Source organism: Pseudorasbora parva, chromosome 19 (genome assembly GCF_024679245.1).
Source record: "Pseudorasbora parva isolate DD20220531a chromosome 19, ASM2467924v1, whole genome shotgun sequence".
NCBI classification, from domain to species: domain Eukaryota; kingdom Metazoa; phylum Chordata; class Actinopteri; order Cypriniformes; family Gobionidae; genus Pseudorasbora; species Pseudorasbora parva.
This window is the reverse complement of record NC_090190.1, coordinates 18,386,095-18,398,558: the sequence shown is the minus strand read 5'-3', so window position 1 is coordinate 18,398,558 and position 12,464 is coordinate 18,386,095. Positions and strand designations below refer to the sequence as shown.

At 40.2% G+C, this 12,464-nt stretch overlaps 1 protein-coding gene across 1 annotated transcript; it reads right to left on the bottom strand.

Annotated features, from left to right (window-relative positions):
- Positions 1-3,562: 3,562 nt before the first annotated feature.
- LOC137047789 (perforin-1-like) lies at positions 3,563-5,841 on the bottom strand. Its single transcript, XM_067425667.1, has 3 exons — positions 5,786-5,841; positions 5,036-5,556; positions 3,563-4,923 (listed from the first exon to the last, which is right to left on the bottom strand). Exons 2-3 carry the CDS (start codon positions 5,554-5,556, stop codon positions 3,723-3,725), a joined length of 1,722 nt encoding a protein of 573 aa, XP_067281768.1. The 5' UTR covers positions 5,786-5,841; the 3' UTR covers positions 3,563-3,722.
- Between the last annotated feature and the right edge of the window lie 6,623 nt (positions 5,842-12,464).

Sequence of the window (12,464 nt, the reverse complement as noted above, 5' to 3'; positions counted from 1 at the left end):
GACATGTCGGATGGATGTCTTTTCAACAGTCATTAAACGTCCAAATGTTTGCTGGGAAGGCAACAATAGATAACAGACAAATAGAGAGAAATAAATAAATAAAATAAAAAGGTAAGCTATCAAAAACAAGAGAAATAAACAATAAGGCTAGGGAGAGCTACAGAAAAAAGACTAGAATTAGACAAGGGCAAAAATACTGGAAGATAGAAAAAAATGAGAATCTAACAAAAAGTATAATCTCAGACAAGGAAAACTAAATCTAGTACTGACTGACAAGGAGCTACAGAATTGCACACACACAAAAGCAATGAACCAGCAAAAACATAAGGGAAGGTAACACAATATTAGGCTTGTTTGAGATGCGCCTTGCCTCGCCTGAAATAAAGGCGAGACTAGGCGGCTGTAGTGAGGGGAGGAGTGAAAAAAGTTCAGGCAAGCCGGACAGTTCTCTCTTCTCGTAGTGGATCAGACACCTGCGAGATCAGTTGCGGATATCGCGGGATTCTCACTCGTGCGCCCTGTTGCTGATAAACTGGATGTAATTTAAGTTCTGTTGCTTTTATATGAAAATAAATATTATGAACAAGACACCCAAAGTTTTTGTTATTTATTTCCATTCGAAAGACCTGTTTATCAAGCATTTTTACTTTAATTACATACATGTTTTTATATATTTGTATTAATATGACAACAATCACATAACCAACAGAGAGATCGCACTCTCCAAGAGTTTGAGAATATTCACACATAATTTATTCACATAAAAACATGATATCAGAGTTTTAAAATCAAATATTTAAAAAAATTAACTATACATCATGGTTGTTTAAACCAATAAGCATTAAGCTGTGTCGTCAGCGAGTCGTTTCCCATCATGCTTTTGGTCAGCGCAGTCGGTGGAGAGCAACTGCGCTCGACTGCAGAATCCGACCGAATCCGACACGTCCGCCTGGCCATCGCGAGAGATTTTTGACATACGTCGGCATGACATCAGAGCAAGGCGGACCTCGGACACATTTCTAACCGGCATGCATCTCGCGCTGATCACCGGTGATCGTTCTGCGCAGATTTTGCTCATCTCAAACAAGCCTTATTATAAAGGGACCGGAGCACATGAGGATCAGGTGAGCACAATTAAGCTCATCTCGTCTCATTTCGGAAGGCTGCGTCCTCGGGAGGTCGAATTTGAAGGCTGCTTCCGTCATAAGGCTGTCTTATTTTTAAAAAAAAATGAGTAGGACACTCCAAATGTGACCTTCGAATGCGCCCTTCTTTCACAGGAATTTGAAGTGTGCATAAGGTGTAGCCTACGCTGATGCAGATAACCCACAATTTTTTGCAGCGTCGTTAACAACCGTCATATTTTTTTATATTATATGAAAAAACGGCTCCACCGCCAGATACACATGCACCCGTTGGTGTGGTGTTTAAATGTAATTAGTTTTAAGCTTGTTTTTGAAGATGTGTTAGGCTACCTGAAACAGATAATTGTGGTAAACAGGATTACAAGTGTTTAGTGCTTTTTAAACGTTTAGAACAGTTTATTGCTGTCAAGACAAGAAACATTTCATAAGCATTTCATTTAATTTCAAATTATTCAAATTATGAATAAGTTTTATCCATATAACCGCCGTGAGAGCGCAACGAGGCTGAACATACTTCCATGATACTTCCTGCCCGTGTGTCCTACAAAGGACGTCTCGTTTAATTCTGATTGAGGACACCACGGATACTGCATCCTACACAGGATGTGTCCTCCGGAGGACGCAGCCTTCGAAATTTAACGAAATGAGAGACAGTCTTAGTGAAACGAGGACTAGACCGAACTAAACAAGGGGGCGTGGTAACAGCAAACAAAGAGGCAGGACAACAGGAACACATGACAAACACATAAGCTGTGTCTCATTTCAGAAGGCTGCGTCCTCCGGAGGTCGCATTCGAAGGGTGCATACGTCATAAGGCCGTCTCATTTCAAAAAAGTGAGCAGGACACTCCAAATGCGACCTTCTTTCACAGGGATTCGGAGTGTGGATGAGGAGTATCCTTCACGGCTGGAGATAACCCACAATTCTTGGCGTCTCCGTTAACAACCGTCAAATTTTTTTTGTTTTATATTATATGAAAAAACGGCACCACCGCCAGATATACATGCGAGCGTAGGTGTGGTGTTTAAATTAAGTAGTTCAAGCTTTTGTGTTGTTGTTTTTTAAGCTCTATTACCTCAAACAGATAGTTGTGGTAAACAGGATTACAACTGTTTAGTGCATTTTAAACGTTTAGAACAGGACATTGCTGCCAAGACAAGAAACATTTCATAGTCATTTTCAAGTTATAAATAATTTTCATTCATATAACTGGCGTAAGAGTGCAACATGGCTGAACTTGTTGGCATAGCAACGTGATACTTCCTGCCTGTGTCCTATGAAGGACGTCTCGTTTAATTCTGATTGAGGACACTCCGTATACTGCATCCTACACAGGATGTGTCCTCCGGAGGACGCAGCCTTCGAAATTTAACGAAATGAGACACAGCTACAGACAGACAGATCCATGTGCTAAAGGCTGCAAAATGCTCCGCAAGAACAGAGAAAAAAGTTCTTTCTCCCAGAGCTGCTAGAACATAATGATGTCATTTTGTTCTCGCAGCCCTGGTTTGGGAGTTCTCGCAGCTTGTTCTCAACACATCGCCTGATCAGAACTTTTTTCTTACGGGTGTCTGAGAACTATTGTGTGATTGGTCATACATTTAAAGTGGGCGTGGGTAATGCAGAGATACGCAAATGATCGGCACCTGCTTTTCTTGTGAAGTATGGAATGTACTGGCCAGAACAAACTTTATTCTTGTTCTTGCCACCTTAAGAAAAAGAACACATTTTTTTGTTCTTGCAAATATGTTCCAAGCTTTAGACACAACACAAACACAGAAACATTAAACAAAGACAACACAGACAAGGCTGCCAGGTCAGAATCCTGACAGATTTCAACATTTGATATGTTATCTATATATTTTATTGTAAATGAAATATAAGTTTATGAGATTTGTAAATGATTGCATTCCTTTTTATTCACAATTTGTACAGTGTCCCAACTTTCTTGGAATCGGGTTTGTAGATACAATTGTCTGGATTTAAGGGATGATAATTTGTTATAATTATTTTATATGATTTATATATTATTTATATAATTATTATAGCCTACCTTTAATCCATTACACCTGGGTCATTTTAGTAATTTTAATTTAAGTTAATTTTCAACAAAGCTTTTAGTTTAAATGACTATAAATATCTTGCCTGGATTGATTTTTTTTATTTAAATTTTGTCAACTCAAATCTAACCCCGTAACCCTGAGTTTGCTCAACTGCCATCATGTTACAGGTGATAGCTATGATTTAACTTGACACAAAGTGACTGAACTTTCTTTTAGTTTTTTTATCATTAAGTTTATATGATTGCATATTCAAATAAATCATTCTATTCAAATAACCACAATAACAGCTATTAGTTTGACCAGTTTTAGGATGGCTTTCTTCCCAAAAAGCAAATAAATTACACAGATCAAGTTTTGTAAATGCTTTAATGAAACAAAATACGAAGACAAATAATTGGAATTAAAATAACTGAGCAAAGTTTATTCTTAAGCATTTAAAGCATTTTATTATTAGAAAGCATTGTAAGATTATGGCTTTAATGCATAAGGCCTGCTTTGAATTCCTACAAAAATGTTACAGTTTTATCCATCTTCCATAAGCGCTCTTGAATTTACTTGAGAAATGTTGAGCTGATCCAAGTCTGGGCATGTCTTTAACCAGAACACCATTTCTTGAGCTGAAAATGTCAGCCAGAGAGGCAGCCATTGGAGAAGGTATGTAATCATTACACTGTGGGCCATTTAGACCGGGTGCACATTTCACTTCATAGGTAAAAAAGAAGGTACCATATGTAAAAGCACAAACATCACTCACAACTCCACTTCTAAGATCAAAAGAGCATTTACCAAGTAGATCACTGTTCCAGTAGCTGTCTGCATCATACACTTCAAAAGTAAGTTTATTGGCCATTCTGATCTTAATAGCACCAAACTCAAATGTTTCTGGCCAACTTGGATTGTCATTATTGTTAATAGTCTCAGTGCGCTTACTTTGTGTGCCATATGTAACTAATACAGCACCATCTGTTTGAGTAAATCTATCTCCATACAGACCGTTGGCTCTGAGGTTGTAGACTTTTAGGGTGGCAAGTCCTTTTTCAGCTGGACAGCAATTGGACTTTATCATTTGATTGCCTTGACAAACACAAGCACATCGATCTCTTGCACTGCACTTCTTGCCAATCTTGCAATGCTCAGAGCAAACCTTCATGAGGGCATTTTCTATAATGTATTTTTCAACAGCTCTCTTTAGCCCTTTCCTTGCAGGGTGTTTAGTACTCAGTAAGAAATGGAGGGGTTTCAGAGAGTAGTGCACAACGTCAGGGAGGCTCTTCAAAGACTCAAGCCAGTTCTTAACGGAATTTGGGTGTGATGAACCAGAAAAAAGCAAATCTTCTCCATTTATATTTCCTCCAATAATCTCTGTCTGACGCTCACTGAACATGGAGCTGAACTTTTCATTGTTCCCCATCTTCTTCTTTTTTTCTTTACAAAAATGGCTCTCTACCTTCACAGTTGCTACACTGTATGAACCAGAGGCTTCTACATCCAAACAGTCTTTCACCGCAGTGTCTGTAAGTCCACTCAAAGATGCCTGACAGGATTTGATGGCTGTTATGGCTTTCACTTTCCCTCCTAACTTGACACCGGTGGTAAAGTGAGTACCATATGTGGCGATCAGGTTGCGGTAGGCGTCTGGATCATAGGATGCAGGGAGTGATTTGATTGCTTCAAGAAACTCAGCATGAAGAGGAGGCTTTTCAGCTACGCGATATCTATAAAGAAACAGTTTGAATTTAGTGGGATCAAAGTGGGAGCCATTTAAAATTAAAGTTTTCATTTCTTCTCATAATCATTCAATGAGGAAAAACAAGCCAACTTTCTCACCTGTAAAAGCTGCATGCAACTTCATGTTTGATGAAACTGTATTTGTCTTCTTTAGATTTTTGCATCGCAAATTTGGCTTCCCTGGAATGAGTGCTTCCGACTGCAGCTCCAGCAGCTTTCACATCTAAACCAACTTTCCAGCTGACCGAGAGTGCAGATGATGAATCATTGACCAGTGCTTCACTTGATTCAAAGATCTGACTGGAGACCTTCATTGAACACTTTGGCAAGGTCCTCCAGCCTACAACTGCTGCTGGTAGCTTTTGCTTTATTTTATTCATGTAACTGTTCTTGCGCAATTTACATTTGCCATTTCCTAAATCCCATTTTTCTGTGTCGATCACATAAGAACCTTTTCGCGTCATGGTCACAACATCAAACCCCTCTCCAGCAAGATTGTGTCCTGGAACAAAGGGAGCATTCTCACACTCTTTTGATGCAGCTATGTCATCCTCTCCAGAAATGCTCATGAGAAGCAAAGTCCAGAAAACAGCAAGGTAAATCTGGAACGGCCCCATCATCTGTAATGAGATAAGAACATTTCAACATATCCATCAAATCATTATTGGTGTGAAAATTAACATCACTTAATAATAGCAATAGCATAGAATTGTAACAATAACACCTTCATAAAAATTGCAGTATTGTTTTTTTTAAAACAAACAAACAAAACGTTTAAAAAGCACATTAAACCGTAACTGTCTGTTTAAAATCTTAATATAATTAATTTAATGATTTTTTTTCAGTTACCTATTATTCAATGTACAGCTCAGATCATCACCGTCATAGAATAAGTTGTCTCTCTAACCTGCCTTTTTATATGATGGTTGTGTGGTTGTGGGTGTCAAAGGTTTGTAGTTCAGATGCGATGACAAATCTTCTAATATTAGTTTAACACATTGCCTGGGCCTAAGCTGCTAACATTTTACTAACTGTGGGTCAAACTAGTTTAAGTACAAGTTATCAGATGTGTCAGATAAGCTTTGCAAATTTGTAGCAGTGTTATAAAGAAGATGAACAGTAGATATGCTTAAGAGTTGCATAGTTCTGATGTGAGAGGTTCCAGTGTTATAAGAGAAGATACAAATTATCTGTGCATCTGTTATTCCTTTATATTATAATTTTAATTATTAATTTAATGCTAATTCATAAAGAAAAAAGTAATGACACTGGAGAGATTGTTTGAAAACAATTTTCACCCTTGCTTTGACCCACAGTCTGGTGAACACCCGTCTACGGTGACATCAGGGGTCCCAAAGGTTTGACAAGGTTTTCACAAGCAACTGGGAACCATACTAGCATGATTCTGAGATGGTTGCAGCAGGCAGAAACGTCTCGGTTACGTATGTAACCCTAGTTCCCTGAGGGGAACGAGACGCTGCGTTGAAAAGCTGTGAGAACGCCTCTGCGTGATCGAACGTCGAACGTGATCGAACGTCGAACGAAGATCGAACGTCATCGACGGGGTGACGTCATCGACCGGAAACTATAAAGCATCTGCAAACACAAACAGAAACTAGCTTCTGAAACAGCCTGAAGTAAGTGATCACGGGCATGCCGGGAATATGGCTGGTCGTTCCCCTCAGGGAACTAGGGTTACATACGTAACGAGACGTTCCCTATCTGGGAACTTGAGCTGCGTCGAAACGCTGTGAGAACGCTTATACCCACATCGCCATAGGACCAAGTGCTCGTATGTGTGAAACCGTAGCGCACACGACTACGATAACACCTGTGCCCCAACTGTAGATGCTACATCCAATTCGTAAAATCTTACGAAAGTCAGCGGCGAAGCCCAGCCTGCCGTGTTACAGATGTCCAGGAGGGAAGCCCCCGACAGAAGTGCTTTAGAAGCAGCCATACCCCTAGTAGAATGCGCCCGGACAGCCAGAGGAGATGGCTGTCCGGCCGCTTCATAAGCAAGTGAGATGGCCTCGACCAGCCACTTGCTCATTCTCTGCTTAGACACTGGTGCTCCCTTCTTCGGAGCTCCGAAACAGACAAATAGTTGGTCAGTCTTTCTCCACAGGGCAGCTCTGTGGACATAAGCGTCAAGCGCCCTAACCGGGCAAAGCAGATTTAACTTTTCCTTGTCTGACGTCACGAAAGGAGGAGGACAGAAGGCTTGCAGAGTGATGGGACCCCTTGGGCTCGTAGGAACCTTGGGGATATAACCTGGTCTGGAGTGAAGGAAAGCCTTTACCATGCCAGGCGCAAACTCTAAACATGAGGGCCCTACCGACAGGGTCTGAATGTCCCCAATTCTTTTAAGGGACGAAATGGCCAGTAAAAAGATGGTCTTAAGAGTCAGGAATTTCTCTGATATTTCCTCAATAGGTTCAAATGGAGCCTCGGACAGGCCCCGCAAAACAAATGACCCTCGAATGTACCACTGGCCTCAACCTTAAAGTGCCACGGAGGAAACGTGCAACTAATGGGTGTCTTCCCAAAGACACTCCACGTTCGAGTTCCCAGATAGGGAATTAAGCTTCCCACACTGTCCAGTGTCCAGTTTGTCACCTCAAAATAAGGCTCACCACTCCTAACATTGCTTGATCTTTCCAGTGATGAGAGTCACCCTGATGTATGTAGCAAATTAAAATGGCGAGTGCTTCCTGAAATGACTGGTTTGCTATTGACTTGTGCTACAGACTGGTACTGCACCAGTTTACCAGGAAGTGAAGTTGATACAATAGCTGCCTTCCAATTCTTCGAAGGCTGCATTTGAAAACTTTTTGCATCACATTCAAATGCATCCTCCAAATGTGTCATTCATTTCCCTTCAGTTTGTGAACCATGTTTTCCTGTTTTGACAGATTAATATAACTTTTTATAACTTGTTTTTATAAGTCCAGTACAAACATTCTTGCCACTCATCAACTTTAACAGTTGCTATAGGTGACAAGAACAATCCTCTGTAAGCCATCCCATATACCAACACTCATTCAGATCTTCATAGCCTTTGAAGAATTTAGACCTACTTACAGAGAAAAATTGGGAACCCTGGTAAAAATTATCAAAGATGTCTGTAAAAATAAATCTGCAAATCTTTTGATCTTCCAATATAAAAATGTGCAAAAATCCGCTGCGCCTCTGCCTTCGTCTTCAGGCAGGATATGCAGAGTCCATACCCTCTGATTGCGAGCTACAGACGGGGCCTTTGCCAAAGTACTTTATTGCTTGCTGGGTTGTTAATAAATGGATAATTGTCACAGTATTTATTCTCCCGAGTCTTTCTGGCAGAACTATAGACGGTTTCATTGGATGCACAAGAGTTGCCATGGTCACGCACCTGGCCCGAAGTTAACTTCCGGTCTATGTTTGTTTATCAGTCTGGCTAGTGGATAGTATGACGCACTACTAGAAGAAACATATTTTTGACATACTAGTCTTGGATAGCTTGATATAAATATTAACGAACCAGCTGAGAGCATATGACAGCAGCGCAAAAACAGTGTGTGCGACTCACCAAAAAGCCTTGAATGCTTCATAAATATCCAGTCTGACTGCATACGAGAGCAGCGTCTAATGAAATTTAGACTGTATGTCTAATGCAGTTTACTTACTTATTTTGCTTGTTATCAGAAATAATCCACTCTAGAGGTAACTTATTCTGGCTGCGTTTACAATTTTTACGCATTATGCGATCACCGTGATGATCCGATCAAGCAGATCGGCTCGTCAGTCAGGACAGTGCATTTACATCTGGATAACTGATCGGATTTATGTTTCCTGCAAAATATTTAAATTAGGAAATGTAATAGGCTTTAATCATGAAGTGTAAAACAACTTTTACTTTATCCTCTATTAAGCCTAGTTCAGACTGCACGATTTTCAAACTCGTCGGTTCACTGCTCTTTTCACACTGCATGACGATCTGGGGTATCATTCAGTCACTGCTGTGTTCACACTGCACGATCAGGGCCGTACCCAGGATTTTCTAAATACCGAGGTCCTAATATGAATTTTGGAGGGTTTGAAAAAAAAAACATTTCCCTCCTTTACATATGCATTTTAAGACATAAGAAAATCAAAGAATCAACTAACTGTAGCTTTAAAACCATGTCAGTGTGCAGTATACATTATTTTAAGAAGACAACAGATTTTTATAAATGAGAATCTGGTTAAATGTTGCAAAAAAAATAGACTCCAAATTAGAAAATCAGAAAATCTGTTTTGTTGTTAAATTGAGCCAAAGTAGACATATGTGTGACTCCGTCTTTGAAAACCTAGCTAAAGTAAATTTTTGTGATTTACATTATGTAAAGAACATTATTTGAACATATAACCTTTAATGTTGAATGAGTAAGATCATGTCAAAGATAGAAATCAATGTGAAAATATAACCAATGAGTGAAATCAAAATTTGATGCTCCTAATCTCAATATTAGATTATGAGACTTTAGCCTGAATTTCACAGACAAGAATCGCATTATGTGTAGCAATTAGGAATATATTGTAGGCTAATGCTTTTTCTATTCTGATCACAGTGGGCTACCTGCTCTTTCTGTCTTATCGACATCATCTTCTCTCTTTCTTTTCCCCCAGTCTCCTTCTCTTGCCCTGTTTCTTTTCTCTTTTCAAAGCTGAGCTTTGTTTGAAACAGTCTTTTCATTTTCGTCTGTATCGGTAAAAACAAAGTTGTAAATGTAAATTTACTGAAGGCTTCCAAGAAAACCAGGTCGTTGTTCGAAGCGCCGGTTGGTGGTTGTGGCATTTGTCTCGCCTCTCCTCCACTGTGATTGGACATTGATGTTCACCCAAAGTTGAACTGCGGATGCTCAACCTGTAAAAATGGACAAAACTTGCCAGCTTTTGGCGCTATTGAAAAGTGCGGCACATCCATTGGAAACAATTGAAAACATACGGCGGGAGGCGAGAACACCTGTTTGTACACGCCGCCTTATAGGCTATTATTTTGCAACTTCTATTATGTACACCTCGGAGAATTACAGAGGTCTGGACCTCGGAGACCTCAATGGTGGGTACGGCCCTGTGCACGATGGTTTGACGACAGAGGAGTTCACACTGCATGACTGAACAAGAGGAAGAATTGCCGACTACTCTCTCTCTCTCCGGTGCGCAAACTACGTTTCCCAAACACACGTGCGATGTGACAAGTAAACAACGCGAGATCACACTATCGTCGGACCGGAGTTCTCGCGCGACACTTGGAATTGTTATTAAAAATGATAAACTCCACAAAGTTTGCTTCAAATTGTATGTGCGCTGATTTGTGGAGAAAAAGAAAAAAGATTATGGTGGAAGAAATTGTTGGAGAGACAGAGGGAGCCAGGATTGTGTTCTGCAAAGACAGTTTGAGGTAAATAAACAATTTTGTAATGTGCTGCTGCTGTGGCTGGATGTGCAAATGTTTGGCCTTTGTTTCTGTTTGATAGAATTGTAAATATATCTATTAAAATACTGAAATTCGGCTCTATAACTCCTCCCTGAACCACCTGCTGCCCTGTAGCTCACTCTCTCATTGGCTGTCGGTGTAATTTTCAGTCAGAACGCTGTTCACACAGCAGGAGTTTGAATCGCAGACAGGTCCAGATATTTAGCATGCCAAATATCTCACCGGCGTCGGCGACTCGTCGGCGATTCTCTCTGATCGCGTCTTTGATCATTTACACTGCGTGATTGTCACTCGCGTGCACGAGCACCGATTTGCCTGTGATCTCGGGCATTTGTCGTCGATTTCACAAAACCTGTCGGCGACTCAAAATCGGGGCAAAAATCGGGCAGTGTGAACTAGGCTTTAATGGCAGTGCTCATAGAGCCTTAGATTTTTGTGCAAAATTCCCGAGCCCGGAGCCCTCCCCGGACAGCACGCCAAATATGCATAATCTTTACTCTATTTAATTGATGTAAGTGTGAACTCGTGAAGTGAAGTTATATACAGGACAGGATGCATATGTGTAGCCTTCCTGCTCTTCGCGCTCTCAAATCACCCTCAATCCTATGCGTGCAGCTTTGCTATTTTCAAAAGAGTGTGTGTGTGTGTGTGTGTGTGTGTGTGTGTGTGTGTGTGTGTGTGTGTGTGTGTGTGTGTGTGTGTGTGTGTGTGTGTGTGTGTGTGTGTGTGTGCGCGTGCGTTCTGCACACACGTTCGGGTCGACCCGCGAGTTTTGCTGAAATGGGTGAAAAACATCCAAGTGTGTCGGATATGGGTGCGGGTCGGACAAGGGGAAACACGGTTCTAACACGGGTTTAAAACAGTCACGTGCAAACGTAAAAATATATGCATATTTTTAGGAACACATCTACAAAAATGTCTGGCCTGTATTTCAAGTTAATAAAATAATTTCAAAAGAATATCAGATTATTTGTGCTCCCGCCGCTGAGCGCCCTCCCAGGATTCTCTCACTTTCAAAAAAAATCACACAAGGCTTCAAGGGGGTCGCACACCAAAGGGTAAGCTCAGCGCCGGACGCTCACATTATATATGCCTACGCGCGAGCTCAGTTTTGAATCCACTGCTGACAGAAGAGCTGCACGATGTGTGTATCCTGTGGCGCTGGAGGATTTAGAACAACTTCCCGAGGTTTTTCACCCTGGTGAAAAAAAGTATACTTTATTGTATTTCAAATATATTCTCTTTTCCGATAGTATATTAGAAATATACTTACAAAAAATTTACCATTTCTAAATATATAAAAAAATATTAGCATCATATTTCACAATACAACTTTTAACACACTTTAAAATAATTGTATTTTAGTATATTTTCTAAAAATATATTTTAGAAAAATATACTTTAAATGAATATTAAAGTGTACTTATTTGAACATTACTTTAAAATATATATTTTATATATTTTAAACTTATGCTCAAAATTGTCATTGTTAACAATGCACTAAAAGCATATTTTAAAGGGGGGGGGGGGGGGGGTGAAACACTCAGTTTCAGTCAATCTCATGTCAATCTTGAGTACCTATAGAGTAGTATTGCATCCTTCATATCTCTGAAAAGTCTTTAGTTTTATTATATTTATAAAAGAAATATAGACTGTACCGAGTCTTTCCGGAAAAAAACGAGCGCCTCCATGGAGGCATATCGTGTAGGCGGAGCTAAAGAATGACGAATGCGCAAAGCGGTGACATCCTCAAGCATGGAGTTATCGATCTCAGCTAATAGATATAATCCAGAATCTAATTCGGAGGCTGAAATAGAAACAGCAACAGCAGGACGCCCCTCTCTGTCGTATGTACTGTATTTAGTGACCTGTCAACATTTGTGACTCGCAGTTTATGAGGACATGATTCGGTTTATGGACTATTGTATGCGACTAAACCTTAGCATTAGCAAGCAAAACGGTTTTGCACGTCAGACTAGTGTAACGTTATACATAGAACAGCAATGAAGTCCGTTAGTGCATTTGAATGACGAAGCACCTGATCGTGTCGTTTACTGATGTTTACTCACG

What these genes read in the sequence shown, in the direction of transcription:
- LOC137047789 (XM_067425667.1), bottom strand. Translation starts at nt 5,556, where the DNA reads ATGATGGGGCCGTTCCAGATTTACCTTGCTGTTTTCTGGACTTTGCTT. An exon ending in GTTGCATGCAGCTTTTACAG is followed by an intron (nt 4,924 to 5,035) that starts GTGAGAAAGTTG and finishes GTTTCTTTATAG; the next exon opens with ATATCGCGTAGCTGAAAAGC.